General features: G+C 39.4%; 1 protein-coding gene across 19 annotated transcripts in view; it reads left to right on the forward strand.

Moving 5' to 3' along the window:
- The first annotated feature begins 750 nt into the window (after nt 1-750).
- epb41l1.S (erythrocyte membrane protein band 4.1-like 1 S homeolog) overlaps nt 751-22170 on the forward strand; it is a 113655-nt gene continuing 92235 nt past the window's right edge. For 17 of the 19 annotated variants that reach the window (XM_041567814.1, XM_041567818.1, XM_041567815.1 and 14 more), the window contains exon 1: nt 1388-1535. In XM_041567814.1, coding sequence (XP_041423748.1) covers nt 1403-1535 — 133 coding nt within the window. In that variant the 5' untranslated portion in view covers nt 1388-1402. Of the gene's footprint in view, nt 877-1387; nt 1536-1737; nt 1759-22170 lie in introns of those variants that run through there. The other 2 variants (XM_041567821.1, XM_041567822.1) reach the window with 2 other exon arrangements.

Genomic DNA, 22170 nt, shown 5'->3' on the forward strand with positions numbered 1-22170 from the left:
GCGTTTTCTGTTGCGCTTCTAAGATTACCCCCTGACAACGCTGCAACAGAACGACGGCGTCAAATGACATGCAACGGAATAAGGTAATTAATGGAAATGTCGGATGAAGTTGCAGCGTTGATCCGACACAACTGACGGATGCAGACGCAGCGTGCCATGTCGGATCAACACTGTGACACCATCCGACATTTCCATTACTTACCTTATTTCTGTTGCATTTAATTTGACACCGGCATTTTTTTGCAGCGTGTCGGATCGCGCCGAAAACGTCCATGTAGTCCTACCCTAAATCACCTGACCAGTGTCTGTGTCATTGTAAAGTGGTAGTAGCCTAGAAAAGCTTAGTAGATTATGTTCTGGCTGCTGTTGCCTGACAAATGAATAGGGTCTGCTTTTGGTCACTTTTGTGCTGTGTTTTCATGCAACTAACAAGTGTGGCAAAAGGCCTGAAGTAGCACCCATGTTGTTACTTGGTTGTTGCACCAGGAGACTCAATAAACATAACTTGTTCTTGAAACAAAACTGATTAGCATTAATAGTTCCACTGTAGGGATGGCCAGCACAGGGTTTGCACCATTTGTTCCAGTTAGTGCTGTTCACACGGTTCGGCTTGTGCCAGTGATTACAGGAATACCTTGTCTGCTCGTCCACATTGTTGGCTGTGGTTGGTGGTCTCCTTGGTAAATGGGTGTGGTTCTTTGTTTCTCTGCTTTCCTATTGGCTGCTGCTCTAGAGGATGAGTATAGTGCAGAAGGGGCAGTCATTGGCATTGCTTGGACCGGGTAGCTTGTTCTGTGCAGCCCCATTGGAAGGCAGAGCTGTATTTCAGAGTGAGCTGAACCCCACTAAGTGCCCACCGGCTGCAAGAGCCCCAAGGTATGTGAGCTACCCTGTCCATCCTGCAATTTGTGATGCTTCAGATTAATCAGAGTAATGTCTCCCTGTGCTCCAGGCTCCTCCGAGGCACCATGTTCCAATGTAACGCTGCATCTGCAGTCTTAGCTGCAGCGAGTGGGGGAAGGAGAGAAGGGGAATCAGTGTGAATAGCTGAGGGGAGGAATGTGCATGGGGAGCTTTGCTTGGGATTCCCTGAGCGATCACTTTACACAGACACATGGAGCTGCTGCTATCCCTTGCCTGTTCGCTGGCTATAGATTATGGGGGATTCGTACAGCAGCCCTTCAGCTGAGCAGTTATTTCCAGCACTTGGGGCATGTTGGGAGTAGCCTATATGTATATATATACATGCATGCACAGGTACCCGTTGTTTATAAAGGTTCATGTGTCTCATTCTGCTTTGAGATGCCCTCCGTGTTATGGGATCCCGGTCACTGAGCTTTTGATGCTCCTGAGCCCGTGGCTTCTGCAATGCAGTGGGTGTGGTGATATAGTACATTGGGAGATGTGGGACTCTGCAGTGCCAGCACTCCCTCTTCCCAACACAGAGCTACTGAGCAGCCTGCACCTCTTGCCCTGCCTAGTCTCCTCTACAGCTTGTGCTGGCTGGGATCTTGCTTTTAGGCAGAGGAGAGCTGGTGAGTTATGGGGAGACATATGGTTTTCATCAAGTGCAAGGGGAGTTGTGCTGGGAAGTGCAAACCAGAACTGTAATATTCATAATATTCTGCCCTGGCCCAGAAAACGAGCTCTTAAATGCATTTGCCAGACTTGAAGTACTTATTGGACTGTTAGAGAAGGCTTTGCTATTGCAGTGGTACGGTGTGTACTGGAATATTCCCCCTTCATATCCTCCTGAAGGTTAGTGATGCTGGGAGTTGTAGTGCAACAGCATTGGGGGATGGGTTGTCGCCCATTGAAAATGTATCATTTCCAGCCAAGGTTACTGTTGTTTCAGCAGTTCCCCCTTTTTGTTAATGATGTTAGTAGTTTTCTCTGGCACTCCTGCTCATATTGTGCCCTGCAACTGATAATTGTACTTCTCCCTGACTTCTGTAACTTGGGGTAATCTTAGTAGCGCAACAGAAGCTTGTGGTTTCAGTGAATTGTTTGATACAAAGTAGCATTATTCCTGCCTACTGTGTTTGTTTATTTTCCCATGTCAAAACATTTCCTATAAATATTTTGCTTTTCGTGTTGTGTAAAGATGGATTCCTCCTTGTTTGAAAACAGGTCATTGCTTCCAACAAATGTACCATAGGTTAGAAGGGACAGGGCCAGTAATCTAGTGTCTGTAGTTATGTTATTTATGGAGTGCAGTCTGTGTACTGACACCTGATAGCCTAATGATGGTGCCCTATGAAAACAAAACTTAAAGGACTGCTGCTTAACAGGGCTTCATATGACACCAGTGAACATTACTCTGTAGTGCATAGGGCGTTCTGAAAACAGAAGGTATTTACTTGCCTCCTGCCATATACATAGCACTGCCTTAATTCCAGAAATTAGATTTTCACTCTCACTTAAGGCGTTATGGATGGAGGCATGTAAATCACTCCTTTATGTCCCTTTGGCCAGCTATGCATTCAGAAGCAGCAGTGCTATGTACAGTATATAGGGTTGCCACCCGGCCGGAATTTTACTGGCCTAGCTGGTAAAACACCTGTCAAGGCCGGGGCCAGTATTACAAATTTACCGGCAATATAGTTGCCGGTAAACCTGTTATACCCTTAAAAAAAAGCCCTTGGCCCACCCCCAATTCGCTGAGAACTTACCTTTTTTCAGCCTTCTGGCCATCACACGATATTGCTCCTCCCCTTTTGCAGCACAGACCACCCATTTTTTCCCACCCCTCCCCCCGGCCGGTAAAATTTTTCAGAAAAGGTGGCAACCCTAACAGTATATGGCACAGGCAAGTAAATACCTTCTGTTTTCAGAAGGCCTTAGGCTGCATGTTTTACACGTGAAGGGCTTTTTGGCTCTTTTTAGCTTGTTTCACCCTAACCAGGCAAGGTTCTTTCCTTCACTATCCACAAGTCCTGCCCATTTAGAAGCCTTGTTCCAATATTTTGCACTGATGAGATCTAAACGGAAATTTGGAAATATGGTAAACTATTAGGTTGTACTGTGATATTAAACCAGTGGTTCTGGATTCATAGTTGACCAACTGGACATAAATGAGTGATTTGCATGTCTCCGCCCATAATACTTTGTGACAGTTACACTCTCATTGTATTAATAGAGAACTAAACTTAACTAAAGCAGTAGGATAGAAATGTTGTACATTATGTTTTGGGCTTCTGTACCAGCCCAAGGGAACCATAGCCCCTTTAGCAGTAAAGATTCGTGTCTCCAAATATGCCCCAGTAGCTCCCCATCTTCTTTTCTGCTGATTCACTGCACATGCTCTGTGCTGCTGTCACTTACTGAGCTTAGGGACCCACTCATCAATATACAGTACACATAGAATATACATTTCACAATATAAGGCTGATTAGTAATTAATACAAATAATTACTACATGGCAGCACAGACACCAGTTCAATCAGCATCAGAATGTTATAATCAGCCCTGTAGCATCAGCTTATATTATAGACAAACCTCATTTTCTGCTTGATAATTAGTGACGAGCCCTAAGCTTAGCTTCTTAACAGCTGCTCAGAGCCCACTGAGCATGTGAGTGTCACAGACACTTTCCAAGATGGTGACCCCCTGTGACAAGTTTAAACTCCTGTATCATTGCTGCTACTGAGAAGCTGAAACTTTACTCCGGTGCAATAAGTTCATTTATAGAAAATATGGCATTTTTTGCCATATTTATTTTTAGGGTTTAGTTTTCCTTTAAGGCAGTGCTGTGTATACCTTCTGTTTTCAGAAGGCCTTATGTTGCATGTGTTGCACGTGAAGGACTTTTTGGCTCCTTTAAGCCTGTCTTGCCCTAACCAGGCTAGGTTCTTTCCTTCCGTAGTGCGATCAGTCATCATTACAAGTTCTGTAGTCGGGCCTGGATTTGTGGCGAGGCCACATAGGGCGGCACATTTTTCGGGGCGGCGTGCCGCCCAGCCGCTCTATGGGGAGCACTGACTGGGGCGGGTGCTAGGACAAATCCAGCGCTGTCTGTAGTGACCTTCCAATGGCCAGCCTGTATTTGTAATTAATTGGAAGACACCATGGCAAAATATGGATTTCATTGTGCACTGAGCCACACCCTTTCATACTGTACCAAGCTTGTGGTGGTGTCACCCAGGCGTTTATTGCTGCGCTTGCCTTTTGTTACTGTTCAGATACTGGGGTTCTGAGGTAGGGCAGTCCCTTGTTTACTTGAACTACAGCTCCTGGCATCTTAGTTGTCAGGGGATCCTGGGAGTTGTAGTTAAGGACCAGATAAACGCAGCAGGTTGAAAACTGTGATATAAAGTGCAAGTTGCACCATTTCTCCATACTGTTCTCGCCATTCAGGAGCGTAGCAAAATGTCTTTACTTTGTTCTTGTATAGAATTTCTATGGGGCCTGGGTGATTCCCCTAAACCAGCTCTGATGAAATGTATGGGCATAGTGATTTGGAGTCAGGGAAACTGGTGCAGACACCCCCTGGACTTTGCTTTGACATCACTACAATACTGAAAACAAAGGGTGTGGCAGGAGGGCACTGTCTGTCTGGGTCTTGACTGTGATTTCACATTACCCAATAAGTGTTTGGAGTTAGATGCATTTTGGGTAATGCAGTAAGGGCTTGATTTGAGCTGGTTCCAAATGAGTTTTCATCCTCAGTTTAATGAATACATGGATTGGTAGTGCTGAACAGTGCTCGGCCCATTAAAGCATCTCTCTCCTTACGCAGTGACGTGAATAATAACTGCTTTATAGAATGTACAACTAAATAAAAGGAACGTGGCTTTACTTCATTTAGAAACCTTTTCTGTTGTCGCATATAAATGTAAAATTCATGGCAAGGTCAATTTTTACTTTAATTTGCTTCAGTCAATTCTTTTTTGTTAAAATCTGCAGCTTGGAGTCCTTTCACTTTCCATGTTCTATTAATGATGCATCAATAGTCACCTGGCTGCATCAATCTGTGTCTTTAGTCACCCTTAAAGAGGAGACGGGTGAGTGAAAGGTTGAGTAAATAATTGATTAGCCAGCACTCCTGCTATGTGTGTCTCCCAAGTAAGGAACAGATTACACTTCTTTCAAAAAGAATAAATCTCTGTATCCGTGCTTTGTAATATATGATATTCCTGCCATCCAAAGAAAATGTCTTTAAATTCTTTTAGAAATTATGTTTTTTGTTTGTTTTTTAATAGCACCAACCACAACTTCGGCTGTTGAATTAAAACAAGCTGTCGGGGGATTATGGGAAGTGTAGTTGAACTGCTGTATAAACTTTACCATACCACACAGTGGAAACGCTGGGTTAGTCCATGTAATACTATTCAGAGCATGAATGGTAATTTATTGCCCGTTCTTTGGGACGGATAATTCTGTCTTTTTGTGAATGATTTGGTGCAGAATTAATTGCCCTTACAAATGTACATGTTTCAGTATCTGTGGCTATTGACTGATCTCATATAATAGCTGCTGTTGTGTAGTAAATAAGATTTATCATATGACAGAGAAGTGGAAGCATGCAATTAAGCTTTAGATTAGGCATGAACAATCTGTAAGCAGAAAAGCTCTCTGGCCATGGGGGTGTGGGGTCATATATAAATAGTCAAGGTTCTATTGAACAGAGTCCAAAAAGTCAAATTGTGACGCTTAATGCAAAGCAGTAGTTTACCTTGTATTCTAAAATTATTTGCAGTTGGTCTTTGGATTTATTTAGATTTTTGTTCAGCTCTTCAGTTGGAATTTCAGCAGCTATCTGGTTGTTCGGGTCCAATTTACCATCGTAACCAGGCAGTCTGGAAGATGAATAGGAAAGGTCCTGAATGAATGTATAAAATGTAACTATATATAATTATATCCAATGTTAGCTTCTTAGGGCAATAGTTATTTGGATGCCGGGGGTCACTGATCCCCAATAACTGGATAGCATTTTAAATTGGAGAAAAAGGCAGAAGAGCAAATTAAAAACAAAAGAAAAATTGAAAAAGTTAATAAAAAAAAAGACATAAAGTTTAACCGGGGATTGTACTGCCCCATTAAATGCATTCAGCCCTGTAGTATGTACAGCAATAATCCTTATATAAAGCGATTAAACAATATTACCCCGTACAAGTATCAGTATTGAAGAAGGTCTTTGTGGAGTCATGTGACAGTCAGTCCTCCATATTGGCAAAAAAATACCTCTATTAGACTGTATTGAATTTTGGGTTGTACCGGATTTTGGAAAGAAACTGTTAAAATATAAAGAAGAAAGATTCTTCTGGGGTCTGTACGTGAGGAGGAGCCTTAGCCCAGGGAGAAATGACCTTCAGCTGTTACAGAACTGCAAGTCCCACTCTCCCTCCTCTATTCAGCTGATGTAGCTGCTCCCAGTTGAATATTTTCATCCAATTGAAGCTTAGTGAGTTATGTTCCTTTCTCTAGACATTTCCTAATGAATGTTTTGCAGTGTATGTGCTGTAGCTGTGACATAAAAGGCAATTTCAGTAGCCTGGCGCCCTTCCAGAAAATGAAACCATATGCTTTTAGACTTACAATTAGTATTATTAACATGTACTGTCACTTTTCACTTGAAGTCAAGGCTGCAGTAATCTAGCTGTTGATTAATGAATCCCAAATTCTATTGGGGAATTCTGGGTGTTGTAGTTAAGCAACAGGGGGAAAAGACAAACATTCAGCAAAACAGGCTGAGTGCATTCCCAGACTTCCTTGGTAACTTAAGCTATACATTGAATTACAATCAAAGATGTAAAAAGATATTTATTAGCACAATAATGTGCTTCCTGCTCAGATTTTCAGAACATTTAGTGACAGCAAAAAGTATTGTTCATGTTTGCAACATCATTATTTACCGTACAATCTACAGCTCTGGAATTGAAGTACAACTTCCAGGATGCCCCAAAATCCTTTGGTGGTTGTTTCATTCTGTAAATTTTAGGGATCCACTATTTTGGATTTGGCCAACCCCCAAATCCTTTGCGAACCAAATCTGAATCCAAATTTGCATATGCAAATTAGGGGTGGAAAGGGGAAAACATTTTTTACTTCCTTGTTTTGTGACAAAAAGTCATGCGATTTCCCTCCCAACCCTCATTTGCATATGCAAATGAAGATTAGAAGATTCGGTTCGGCTGGGCAGAAGGATTAGACCAAATCTGAATTCTGTTGAAAAAGGCCGAATCCTGGATTTGGTGCATCCGTAGTAAATTTGTAGTTCAACTATAACTTTCCAGCTGTGTACAACTGTTGCACTACAGGGCCCTGTAATGTTTGGGAACTGGACAGCTATGACAGAGTACCTTGTGCAGGAGGATTTTCACGTTTTAGTGCCTGTGTATCATAAATTGGTCATATACAGGCCAATAAAAGTTGCCAATCTGGCTTCTCTAAAAGAATTGGTGTCTTATTGGCCCGTGGGTGTGGCCTTTCCAGTGGCCCACAATATGATCAATTCCCTAGTCAGATCTGACAGTTGTGGCCATAAAAAAACTCGAAAAATTTGTAATTGAAATTAGAATTTTCAATTCGACCCATAATAAATTTGCCCCTTTGGGACAGTGTGGGCAATTGTGCACCTAACATCACCCTTTGTTAAATAACATTCTGGGCTCTCGGGAGACGCAAGCCACAGGATTTAATACATTTAAATTTAGTTTGTAAGCTCTTTTTAATTTGCACCACTTGTTTGTTACATTATTGCAAAAGCCCTGTTTGATACAAAAGAATGTAAAGTGCTGCTTTCGGGTGCTTAAAGAGATACTGACACCTGAAATTAAACTTTTTTTTACATCTATTATAATATTGGCTTTGCAAGCTACTTCTAACTTTGCCATAAAGTATTTGCATGATGCTTTTACATTACCTGTCTGATCCCCCATGTTCCTGTATGAGGGGGCTGCCATATTTGTGCAGCAGGAGTCCGTTAGCATTAGAAACTGTAATTAACAGGCTGAGATGGGACAGTCAGGTTGGCAAAGTCAGAGTGTCAGTTTCAGAGAGTCAGGCTTAGGAACTTCAACTAACAATTATATACAAAAACAAACCTCTCAAGAAAAAAATGATCAACATGACCTATAGGTAACATTTAATGTACATTCATATGCTAAAATTCATTTTTTAGTGTCAGTATCACTTTAATAAAATATACACATTATATTGTATATGATATATTTTAGTAAGTGGCATAGACCGTAAAAGTCTTCAGCACCCTGGTTTTGCAGCTTTGCATTTGCTTTCTCGTAGGGGAGATTTCAGCAGACGGCAGGGGGCTGGGGCTGAAAGGGTGATTTTCATAGAAGTAAATTGTCTTTGCACCAGAGCAGAGACAAACAGTGAAGTCCTTCCCAGAGGGCACCAGCCATAACGTGCAAATGGTGCACGTCTCACTTGTTCACTAAATTAATATTGCAGGATTTTCAGTGTGAATAGTTCTATTTCATTCTGCTATAGAGTATCCATTCCTGATATCCAGGTTATTCTCTATCTTTATTTGCCAGCAGAGGAACTGAATCATTACCAGTGACAAGCCTAATATATCTCCCCCCTCCCTCCGATCTAGTCCAGGCCTGTGTTTGTTTCTTTGCAGTTACACCACTTTTCCTAATGCTGCAAAATTAGAAAATGACATTGGTCATCTCTGGAGATTATGCACTTTTATTCCTTAATCATTTGAGTATTGTGCAGAATACCATGTTTTATGATCAACTTACCACAAATTCACTTTGTATTCCTAGACAACTCACCCCTAGTATATTTGTGCACCTGCAATGGATGCTTTGCTGGAGAAAAGGTCTATGTAAGAATGCACAGCAATACATAAACTTCCCTGTATGTGATGGGGCTTATTTATCATGGTTGTGTAAAATAATGGCAGATTTGCAATGGTGTGCATTTTCTCTTACTCTGTCTGATGATGATATTTAGCACATTATTTAACGTTCATTATTTTTATGGCATATTCCATTCAAGTCAATGAGAAAAAATCATGCAGCAAGTAAATTGTGCCTATAAAAATGACATTTATAAATGGAGATTGTCCCCGTTGTCTCTCTAACATTTTTAAGCGGCCACTGGTTTGTGAAACGATACATGTATATATAACAATACTTGTATACCCAATCGGAGACCAGAATTCTTGTGCAACCTTGTCTGAACACTAGTTAAGTCTTGATATGGCAGTGACGTAATTTTGATTAACTCATCTGGCTTCAAACAAAAATATCCTTACCAGTAAATCCTCCATCCCCAAGGACTCAGCTGAGACAGAGACTTCCAGTCCACAGTATTTCTAGTTCACAGTCATTACACACACACAGCAATGAAAGGGAGGAGGGGATGAATTTGACATCCCATGTGGCATTTACAAAAGATAACGCTGAGACCTTTGCTTCATATGACAGTAGAGGAATTAAGCACTGCACATCATGATGCTAATGCCTGGGGGCCACCTAAGAATAGTGTTTCGTCTGTACGTGGGTAAAATGTGAATTGTCAAATTAACAGTAACATGCTTTTCATGAATAACAGATGGAGTCATTTGTGAATTTTAACTTTGCTGGGTCAAATCTGAATTTGCAAATTAACAGTAACACACCTTTCACGAATAACTGATGGAGTAATTTTTTAAATAATTTTTTAGGGATGCACCGAATCCACTATTTTGGATTAGGCCGAAACCCCGAATCCTTCGCGAAAAATTCGGCCAAATACCGAACCTGAATCCTAATTTGCATATGCAAATTAGGGGTGGGAATGGGGAAAAAATGTACTTCCTTGTTTTGTGACAAAAAGTCATGTGATTTCCCTCCTCACCTCTAATTTGCATATGCAAATTAGGATTCGGTTCAGCTGGGCAGAAGGATTCGGCCGAATCCGAATCCTGCAGAAAAAGGCTGAATCCCGAACCGAATCCTGGATTTGGTACATCCCTACATTTTTTGAAATACCGTAGAACATGTTGAATGTAGGAATAATAGTTACATATGGGGTAAAGGCAATAATTGCTCTGCCCCTACTTTTTGCAGTTATAAGATCTGTAATGGCTTATGTGTTTGTGTGTCAGGCGGTTCCCTTATCGGTAAGCTAGAGAGTCTTCTGCTAAAAAAAGGAAGTATCATGCTGGCTTTATAAGTGGCAGTTAATAGCATAGCTGTCAGCTGGGTGCAAAAGATTTGTCTGGTACCTGCACTTTCCTTTAACCACAAGTTTCTTTAAAATGAAATAAATGTCTAATGGGAAGTATGAAATCAGCTTTCTCTTTGTCTCCTGCTGGAAATGAAAACCCTGCTTGTTATTTGTGCCCTGTGTGGGATACTCTGGCCATAATCACTGCTTGAAGGTATTTAGGTATTCGCCAACAGTCAAAACACAAAGCATCTAATTAGATTTAATGTCAGCAACTACAGAGCGTACACACAGCAAGTGCTCTCAAACAGAGCCTAGTCTGCAGTTGCCAAGTGGGAGGCAGGGGCACCCTTTAGAAAAAAAAATGTTGACATGATAGACCAGTTGTTTTAGTTGCTGTGCGAGGTAGGATTGGATAGATAGTTACTAAAAGTAAACAATAACATTGCAAAAGGAATGGTATCCGTATGTGGGGGGTTGGAAAAGTAATAATGTATTCTAAGGGACAGATTTATCAATGGTCGTAAATTAGAATTTTTGAGTTTCACACATTCAAATCTTTGTTGAGCCATTTGGAGATATTAAAAAGCCTTCATGATATTCTTTTTTTTTTTGGGAGAAAAACTTGATTCGCACTCGAGGGGGGGGAGTTTCGTGGCGATAGAGGGGATAACAATGGAGGGGAGAGTGACCAGGCAGGGAGAGCATCAGAGGAGAGCGAATACAGACTATGGGTAGGCAGAAGACCTTTAACAGGTACCTGCCAGCATCCCCTATCATTGCACCCTAGGCAGGTGCCTCTTCAATCAATAGAACAGAGAGTTGTGTTTGGAACAGAAAAAAACTAATCTAATCTAAACACTGTTTTTTTTTCATGCTTAGCATGTGTTTAAAAAACACAGAAAAACACCGGTTGTGTAAGAGCACTTATATTGTTTTCTCCCTGTTACTTTATTGCCTTGCCATCTTCGCTTTCAACTAGGTTTCCTAAAGTTTCTTCCTTAGTCCCCTCCTGTTTCCATCTGGATGCTTTCCTTCATCAGATTAATAATTTACACCAATTTTCTATGCAGTTTGAATCAGCCAGACAGATTTTCTTATCTCTTCTTCATGTTTCCCATTTGCTCTGTCACTTGGTTTGAAGCCACTTTGCAAGTTTTTGATGCACTGAAATAAAAATCTGTATTTTTTTCCTCTATGATCCAGTCTCTCTAACAAAAAAAAGTTTGTCTTGTAGTTCTCTTTATTATAGAGAACTGTATATATACTCAGTGGGTCAGCATATAGCCAGTGAACTAGTGGAGGCATGTCCTTGATTTGTGATGATTACTTTTGCCTAATTTGCAGTTCTTGAGGGGTCATGTTAGAAGTAAAAATATGTATCTTTCTTTCTTCGCTTATCTTTATCTGGTTATTTTATTATTAATATTTTATGTTATGCCTTGAAAAAAAATCAATAAAAACATCTTTAAAAAAAAAAAAAGTATCTTAAGGGTAAAGGCACACCTGGCGATTCGGGGAAACTTTGGCGACTTCAGAATACGAAGCGCCGCGCGTGCCATGTCGCAGGCAACTTTTCATTATAGCCGGCGCAAGACAGGGGGAAGGCGTTCAGGGAGATTAGTCGCCCCAAATTAGTCGGCTCGATTAGTTGCCAGGCGACTAAATCTCCCCGAATCACCAGGTGTGACATTACCCTAAATATTTTTTTCAAACAATGGTTTACAGCAAAAATAAAAAATGTTGGCTGACATAATGCTTGATATATACAGTAGTGGAGCAGTGTTCCAGCCAGGCTTAATTCATTTATGTGACATTATAAGGCAGGACAATGTGCTGTTCCATGTTCCAAAATGGCAGCAACAAAGACAGTCTTTCATCATCAAGCAGCTCCCACGGGAGTAGACTTTCTAAATATTGATCCACATGTCCTGAACCCCTTAAGCGCACGGCTGGTTCTAGCTCTGAAGAATCCTGCTCATCCTAGACACACACAAATGCAGTGAAGTGGCAGGACTTATTACACAAATAAAGGGTGCACTTTCAAATGGGTGTCCAAATCTTTTTGTACAATAAAACATTCTATTGTTCTTTCATTTATTCTTATTCTGTTCCAGTTGTCCTTTGTCCACTTCTTGGTAAAAAAAAAAAAAGATCTCAATTCATTGCAAACAATCTCATTTAAAGATCCGTTATAGTATTTGGTTTAACAACTATAGTGAGACAAAGAATTGCTCCAAGGCCTTTCCATTATGGAGAATAGCTGAGCTATCCAACAACCCATAATAGAGTTGGAACAAGATTTTACCATTAAGCCCGTGACATGAAACTTGATAGTTACTGTGCTTTTTAAACTTGGCTGCCATCTGCTAATAGTTAAGGCCTTCTCTACAGAATAGAAAAGCATAGAAGTTATGTTTAATCCTTCAGAGGGAAGATGGGGAGGAGGATTACAAAGATATGTATCTAACTACAGCACTGCTTGTATAAGAAAATCAGAAAATTGGGGGGGGGGGGAATACAGTATACATTTGTACTTTTTACTTGACTCTCAATTATTACATTCAAACTTCAAAGCCCAGGGAATGCAGTAGCTCTTGGGGATCTGTAGTATTAAAGAGTTAAATATACAAGGTAAAATAAGGTCACTGTTAGAAATTCTTTCCCTAGCATGGGAGCTGTAAGGAAACCTTTATATAGCAGCAATGATTGTATTGTCTTCTTGCTGCCACTGTAGTATAAGCTCTTCTAAATATTTCCAATGATTTGTATGGCTCCGGGCACTGTGCTGTCTCCCTTATAGTGAATGTCTGCAAAAGTGAAGTGATTAGAAGAGACGAGTATAAACTTGAAAGCTCAATAACTTGAAAACTATATTGTGTACGATAAAATGTAATTAATTGCCAGCATATTTTGTTTAGCATTTAATGCTTTTAGAGTATGTTCTTTTGTAACCGTACCATTCAGATTGAATGTATGTTTTGGTACTTCTGTGACATGCTCGTTTTATTTGTTCACTGTCGGGATGAGTAATAGAAGAAGCTCTTCATTTAAACACCTGCAAATTGTATCTTCTTTCACAAACATCCATTGCCGGCCTAAATTGTCTCCCTAAAGTACAGAAATTGGTATAAAAGCAAAGATGTACAATTTATTTAAAAGACACAATGCTATAAAAAAACAAAACGCTCTTAGTACTGTAGATAATGACGGCTTGGTGGCAGAAGGTAGATATGGGTTATTTGTCTGGCCTAATGTGCCGAAGCAGTTGGTCAGATATGTTCTTACTAGGATAGGTGACAGATGGAAGAAACTGCTTTGGGAACAGGAAGAACGTCCCTCCAATATATAGTGGTTTATAGATATTGTGGTCTTTACACTTTCTGGGCACTAACTGGCAACATTAATTATTGACCTCTGTAATGTGTAGCATTTTAACTTGAAAGAACAATTTCATAAGGTGATCTAAGATGAATACTGTATATATGGAGAGACTTTGCCTATGGTCTTACATTTGTAGAAGTATGAGGTACAACTATTGGTCCTACAACTGCTATTAAACAGGTGATTTTTCATTCTTTATCTGGATGCTAAAATGGAAGAAGGTCAACCTATTCTATCATCACCCATCACTCTAAAATATGGTAACAAAGGTCACAATGGAAAAGCTAACATTATGAGCTGACCTTAAAGGGGTTGTTCACCTTCAAACAACCAGTTGTTTTCAGATAGATCACCAGAAATAACGACTTTTTCCAATTACTTTCTATTTAATATGTGTCACTGGTTTTCTAATATTGAAGTGTAAAGTGTAATTTTTCACCTTTTAAAGCAGCTCTGGGAGGGGGGTTGCCGACCCTGTAAACTGTTCTAAATTGAAACATTTAGTTGATACATTTCTTATCTTTGTCCCTGCTGAGTAGAATCTCTGGGTTTCATTAAAGGCAGCTGTTAGAATTGATACAATAGTTGCTAATACTCCAGAGATGCTGCTGAGAAATGTATCAACTTAATGTTGCAGAATTGTAACTGTTCAGAGTCTGCACCTGAAATACTGAGCTGCCGGAATGAAACACCAGAGACAGGAACATTCACCTTTAAATTAGATTTTGGAAAAACAGGACAGAATAAATAATGGAAAGTAATTGAAAAAGTCTTTATTTTTGGGCAACAATCTGAAAACAACTGAAAAAAAAAGTGTTTGGAAGGTGAACAACCCCTTGTGCCTTTGTTTTGAAAGAAAGCATGCTATGGTTTGGATTTAGTGTGTTTGTTACAAAACCTGATATATACATCTTATTGTTCAATGTGTGTTTGGTGATCCCCAAAAGCACAACAAGCCTTGCACAAATGTGTTCTCGTGTAATGCTCCTTACTCAATTATGACTCAAATATTATGTCAAGGGCAAATAAAGCAAACAGCTTTGTCTGACCTCAATATTATTATATGTGTATCATGCTCATTTCATCTTCTGCTTTGTAAACCTGAATTCCAAGCCCTCATTCTGCCTCTGCCCTAAATTCATATTCCATATATTTAATTCACAGTGGCATCCAGAGCCCAAGGTCATGTCATGTTAACCTCTCTAGATGTTGTATTAGGTTGCTCTCTTGTGTCATATATCATCCCTTACTTTGCACCAATGACATATAGCAAGGATGAAGTCATTTGTCTGTAAGTTGGATATATGTCTTTGTCTTTACCACTTGTAGAATGTTCATGATGCAATTAAATAACACTACATATAATTTACATTAGTTACATTTGCATGCATTTGTGAGGGGAAATGTGTTTTCCTGGTTCCATGCAAAGTCTTCATGGTGTTATCAGCAGCTTTCTGTTTTATTCCTCTGTTCAGCACTGCTAATTGTTTAAGAACCATGGAATATAGGTCACAACAGATGCTGAAGGAGGGTTATAGTGTGATTGCTCTTTATTAAACCTTCATCATACGCACATTCTGCAAAGCTAGAAGGCTCAGTTGGTCTGTTTACAAGGCATAAGCCATATGCAGCACACTTACAGAAGCTTTCAAGGCTTCAGAATCTCAGGTATATTACTTTGGAATGGTCCATTATGATCTGTCCAGCCGGTGCCAGTATAATAATGAACACAATTACTGCGTAGCACTTTGCTGATAACATTGGTAAGGGGACAGGACATACAAAATGAAATTGCATTGTTTTGACAAAATACTGTATGTCCCCGTTGCTAGCTCATTGTGTAGAGTGTATAACTTTATTTGCAGCCTCACAAGTACAGCTTTCGTATATTGTTAAATAATTGATTAAAGTTGCTGCAATTGGTTCATTTATGGCACCTAAGTGCACAAACCTCCTATTGTTATTCCACTTTCCTTTCCTATGTTGTTGTGACTGAACTGGCTCTGTTCAGATCAGGCATCACTGTATTTATACTGAATAAGTGAATGGGGGGAAATATATATGCTGATTCTTATTACAGGTATGGGCTCTATTATCCAGAATGCTCGACACCTGGATTTAAGGATATCGGGAGCTTTCTGTAATTTGGATTTCCGTACGTTAAAATCCCTTATAAATAATTTTAATCATGATTTATCATGAATCCTTTAAAATCATTTATATATTTAATTGTTGAATTATTCTGCCTCCAATAAGGATTAAGTATATTTTAGTTGGAATCAAGAAAAATGTACTGATTTATTATTACATAATTTAATTATTAATTAATACATTTGTGAGTGATGCAGCTGGGTAGTTTAATTATAATCTGGGAGGCCTTTTAGGGATTACAGTAGTAATGAGGGCAGGATGGAATGCCCATGGCAGCTGTGTCTGTCAAGCACTGGAGTACTAAGTAGCACAGGCGAATGTGGAATAAGTTTGTATTATGCGGCAATTACATATTTGAACCTTTCATCAAAGGTAGTGTAGATACACTACACAACCCATGTTGGCTTTAGTTACATTTTATAGTTAAAGGGGAACTACACCCAAAAAAACATAGTGCAAGAAAATGTAATTCTAAGCAGTGTTCCAATATATACTGTATCTGTTCCAGTGGTTTTAAAATTACAGGTATGGGACCTATTATGTTCGGGCCCTGGTGCTTTCCAGGTAACAGTTCTTTTTATTATTTGGATCTTCATACCTTAAGTCTAATAGAAAATCATGGAAACATTAAGGGGGTTATTTTTCAAAATCTGAAAAGTCCTCAAACTACTCCGACCAAATCTGCACTGACTTTTCCTCCATATTTATTAATAAATTTTTATGAAAATTTATTGAGTAGGAATAAAAGCCATAAAATCGTACAAGAAACTGCAGTCGTACAAGAAAACTGCAACTTTTTTGGATGTGTTGACGAAACCTCAGATTTCGGTGTTGACGCCCGAAAATAACTAACTCTTTGGATTATTGAATGAAACCCAGCGCAGATCAGGATATCAACGCGCCATTGACTTCTGCATGAAGTCGGCAGGTCTGAATTGGAGTACTTTTTTTATTCGAACTTGTGAATTTTCCCCTTTAAAAGTCAGACCAGAAAAATTCAGGGCTTGATAAATAACCCCCTAAATTAACCCAATAGGCTGGTTTTTGGATAATGGATCCCAGTTTTGCTTATCCCTCTCTGTACAATGTCATTTATACCCCAGGTCTGTTATTCAGTCTGCTACATTGTTTCAGGAGCTGTTACAATTTTGGTGGCATTAAAGCTGGCCATAGACGCAAAGATCCAATCGTATGAATCATCGTACGATCAGAGTCCCCCATCTCCCGACCTGCCACTAACCATTCCGATCAAATAAAGAAGTAAAAGAACAGATAAGCCGATGTTCTGCCCCTGACAGCAATCGTACGAAAGATATGTCCGACAAAAGCTAGTGACAGTCTCCCTCTGAAAATCGTATGATCGGCAATACATGCAGAGATATTATCGGCAGCCGACAGATCTTTTAACTTGTCCGATCGACCAAACGACCGATCGCCGCCGGACAAAAAATGACGGGACTCTCCTCACAAAGTCCGAAAATCGCATGAATCCTCGATTCGTACGATCTGATCTTTGCGTCTATGGCCATCTTAAAAAACAGCCAGAGAGGTTTTAAAATGCAGTTACATTTATAACTAAATGTAAAGCCAATGAACATTCTAGGTACTATATACTGGAATTAAGGTTTCTTTAATCATGAAAAAAAAAAAACAGTTTTAGGCGCCTTTAAAATAATAGTCTTAAAACTGGTGATGCTTCTAATATAGAGTGACTAAATTTATTTGGCATATAGCCTAGGGGTCAGCTATCCTGTACTTTCTGAAGCATGGCTAGCAACCCAAGGTGGTTATACCCCTATCACTTGGCTACTACCTTATTACATTTGGGCTAATTTGTTGTGTCCAAGGGGTCTGATTTTATTTTGATGCCCAGTTTTCTGTATGAAATGAAAGATATCTAGAAGATATTAAAGTCGTTGAGACAGGCTAAAGGTAAGGTGATTATTCATGAATAAGACACATGTAGAGGCAATTGAAAGGCAGCGTGTGCTAAAACCCTTAGACTCTGACAAAGGTGGACCCTATATTTTGTACATCATTACAGGAATATTTTGGGAAAAATGGAGGGGGAAGTATACTTTTTTATGTTTGAATGGATCTTTGCAGTATAAACAGAAGAAATTTAGTGATAGCATTTATAAAGAACAGTTTCAGTAGGTGCATAACTATAGGAAACCAAACAAAAAAACAGTGCTGCTGTTTGGAATAATCAACCTCCTGCTGTAACCCATACGTTATTTTTCCTAGGCAGAGGCTGGATTCACACTTAGCAGGCAGAATAGGGAAATATGTTTTACATATTATGATAAAAATATTTTTTCTTTTTTGGTTTGGAGCAGGTTTGAAAACGTATTCTTCTCTATTAACCCTTTTTCCACAAATGTTTAGTCTGACTTCATCTAGCTCCTCCTCCTCTCTTCTCACTACTCCTTTCAGCTCTTTTGCCATATTTCTTTCAGTTGCTCTTCTTCTTTCATCAATCTCTTACACCACTTTTGTGTTTTGATATGGTTTTGAGTCAAGCTGGTTCTTAAAACGAATGTTGATGTGGTTTGCCCCAGGGAAGGGGTAGAATAGATCTTTGGCCATGGGTTAGGGATTGCAATTCATGTTCTCCAGTCTATATGTAAGAGAAGGAGAACATGAGTCTTTGGACTCCACTTCAGTAAGGGGGTGGATGCAGTTGGAGGTAGGGGCCTCAGTAAGATGATTAAGGTTATACAATTATTATTTGAAATTTGAGGTCTCACACTATATAGAGAAACTCACAAAATATCAATCAAGGTTATTCAGCAATCCTAGATCTCCTTATATTAATTTTAGTCAATGCATGATGAAAATATCCAGCCAGTTAGAAAGATTGTTGTATTTTTTGTTGTTTAAATGTAATTCGACCTGTTCATCATGTTATTCTCTTGTAATGTTGTACATTAGCCTTCTGTTCGAGAAGGAAATGAGCTGTGATATGTCTTAAATGAGCAGTTAACTGCAGATTTCCAGCAGCAGGTTTCCCTAAAACTTTGCCAAACTTATCCTGATAGGGTTCCAAAATGAAATTTAAGGAAACTGCATTCCTGCACAAGGCTTTTTCCATTTCCATGAATGCCGTTTATTTGTTGTTACAGACTATATGCAGATTGACATGGTCACATGACATTCAATATATCATCATTTATTTGTATAGCGCTATCTAGTCATACAGTAGCAAGGTTAGAGGGTCTTATCTCTATCTTTTTGAGTTCGCATTTGGTTTAAGAATGGTATAGATCGGGAGTCCTCAACCATATTTACCCATGAGCCACACTGAAATGTTAAAAAGTTGGGAAGCCATGAGCCACACTCAAATGTTAAAAAGTTGGGGAACAACACAAGCATCTAAATGTTCCTGGGGGTGCTGTGTTTGGCTATTTGGTAGCCCCTATGTGGACTACAAGGCTACAAGAGCTCTGTTTGGCAGTACGTTTTTATGCAACCAAAACTTGCCTCCAAGCCTGGAATGCAAAAATAAGCACCTGCTTTGAGGCCACTGGGAGCAACATCCAAGGGGTTGGCAAGCAACTGGTTGGGAATCACTGGTATAGAAGGACACAATCTGAGTGAATTTTTTGATTGTGATTTTTCAGATTGTGTTTTTTAAATGGTATGTCTCTTCCTTTCTGAAAAGTTGGTTTTACCCTGCTGTCTGGGCCGTAAAGCAGCCTGTAATGCTTAATTTTTAGACATTATTTCAGATCCTCTCATATTCAGATTCTGGTTGAAGAACATGAAGATATACAGAACAAGAGGCCAAATAGTGGGGAACAATTAGTTTAGCACCATTGTGCTAAAAGTATATTTAAATGAGCTTCCATTTATATGTGTGTTTGTATTTTGGCTTTGTAGATTTAGCAGCAGATTGCTGTACGTGTGCTCAGGAATATTAATGAAAGTGAAGTCTATTTGTGACTGTATTCTGTGCAGATTTGTTGGACCAATTTGCTTATGCAAACGCTCTATGCTGGTGGTAAAATCTGTAGAGTATGTCTTCTGCTCTATTATAAGTGTCACACATACAGTGAGACATATATCGCCATTTATGGGTCCCCAATAATTTTCCTATATACAGGTAACATAATTGTGTACAGTTGGAGGGGCCTCCATTGCCATGACAAGCATTTAAATCATGTTACTTACCACACTCTTGTGCTGATAAGTGTCAGGGTTTACACCAGTCATTAAAATGTCTTCTTTTACATAATTAATTATTCTCTTTGGACATGGATTTACTGTGGCAGCACTCCACACACATGTATCTCTATGTATGGCATCTGTTTAAAGAAGGTGGACCCTGAAGCAAGCCAGTTTTTATGCTCTGCTCCCTTGATATACAGCCTGTTTCAAACACAGGTCATAACTGGCATTTAAGATCAAATAGGACAGTTTTAAGTAAACACTATTATATAGTCTCCCTCTCATCTGGTACACCTGACTGCATCTTTCCCTTGTATACTATACAGAAAGGGAAAAAATGCAGAAAACAAAACCCCAAGCGTGTTTGTGTTGCAATTTTGCTGAACTACAAGGTATTACCCTACTGTCTAGACTTACAGACATCATGCAAACTTTTCACCGTATTTTATTTTTTATAACCAAAAATGCACTGAATCCAGGATTTGGTTCGAGATTCAGCCAGGATTCTGCCTTTTTCAGCAGGATTCAGATTCGGCCGAATGCTTCTGCCAGGCCAATCCAAATGCTAATTTGCATATGTAGATTAGGGGCGAGAAGGAAAATCACGTGACTTTTTGTCACAAAACAAGGAAGTAAAAAAGGTTTTCCCCCTTCCCACCCCTAATTTGCATATGCAAATTAGGATTCGGTTCAGTATTTGGCCGAATCTTGGTGCATTCATAACTGCAATCAATTTATACTTAGTGCCTGGAGTAAATCAAATTCAGGCAGTCAATGTCAAAGTTTAGTGTTTCTTTAAAACATTTAGGCTAGGGCCACATGGGGGCATAGAACCGCTAGCTGAAATCCACTAGCCTCCTCCCTCTTCTGCATTGAATCGGCTTGGCGTGAAGAGCCGCGAGTCACAGAGCCGATTCAATGCAGAAGAAAGAGGAGGCTACTGCCCGCGGTAGGTTAGAAATCAGCCAATGGATTTCGGCTAGAGTTTTTTTGCACCCTTGTGGCCCTAGCCTCAAACGATATCATTTTAAAGCACAGAAAAGACAGGAATTAATACTTTTTGTTTTCTGTGAAGGCCATGATTTTGAATCAACGATTTGTAACTCTTTTACTCAGCCAATGCCTATCTATTAATTTTCTTATTATATTGGCTATGCTAAAGTAAAATAAGCAGGAGAACAGCGCTCAGTAGGCATCCCTAGGCATTAAGACATCCCTGGTTTTCATTCTGTTGTATTGCAGGCTTCAGATGCTATTCTTGCCAGTGCAAGGAGCTTGCATTAGGTTTAATATAGGAATATAATGTATTGGGAAGACATATAAGCCACAAATTTTGAATTATTGGATGCACACAGGTAAACTAAAATAACTGATACATATAATACAAAGGAAATGTATGTATATATATATATATATATATATATATATATATATATTTATTTGTATTTAAGTTGAAAAAGAGAATGTACATTGAAAATCTTGTATACATTGTCCTTTTGCTAGTGTCTCACATTGGGAAAAATGACATTGGATAAGAAAATACTAATGCTTGCATTCTGAGATATTGGGAAAACAGTATGGTTGCTTTAATGAGGGTTATAGAGATAAAAACAAGATGGTGTTTGCCTCACTGAGGCAACTTTGGGCAACTATTGAAAACGCATCACCGTGTGTGCATTAGCGCAGGCGACTTTTCATTGTAGCCTATGGGGAAAAACGCTGAGGCAGTTCAGGGAGATAGTTGCTCAAAAGACAAGGAGATTAGTAGCCAGGCGACAAAATCTCCCTGAATCTCCTCGTGTGTCCTTACCCTAAAGCGATAGGTGCTTTCCTGTGCAAAATAAATTTTTGTAATCGTGCTCTACTAAAATTGCTTCTGTTGTCATAATCAGATTTTATTTCAGCATTCATTTTTCTAATCATTGCTTGCTAAAAGCCTTCTGTATACCTAATCAGATTTTATTTCAGCAGCTATCAGGAAAGCGCAAACATTGAGTGAATACAGTCATATGTCTCTGCAATGGATTACAGGCAAGGTTTTTTTGTTTAATGGGAAGTGCTGACTGAGCCAGTTGTTTGGCTACAAGTTGGGAAATGCCTATAGCATATGTATAGTTTTCATGAAACTTCTGCTAAGCAATGGACAAATTGTTCTTTGCTGCTGTTCTTTGTTCCTTAAGCAGTCTCAGCTGTTTCTAGTTCTGCTACAGTAGCAGAGTCCATGTTTTCGAAGCAGAGGGGATGCTGGAATATTCCCAATATACAGCAGCTCTATAAAGTCAAGGTTTTAACTATATGATTTCCCTCTAGGACCCACTGTGCTTATCTTAATTACCCTAT

Source organism: Xenopus laevis, chromosome 6S, assembly GCF_017654675.1.
Source record: "Xenopus laevis strain J_2021 chromosome 6S, Xenopus_laevis_v10.1, whole genome shotgun sequence".
In the NCBI taxonomy this organism is placed as follows: Eukaryota; Metazoa; Chordata; class Amphibia; order Anura; family Pipidae; genus Xenopus; species Xenopus laevis.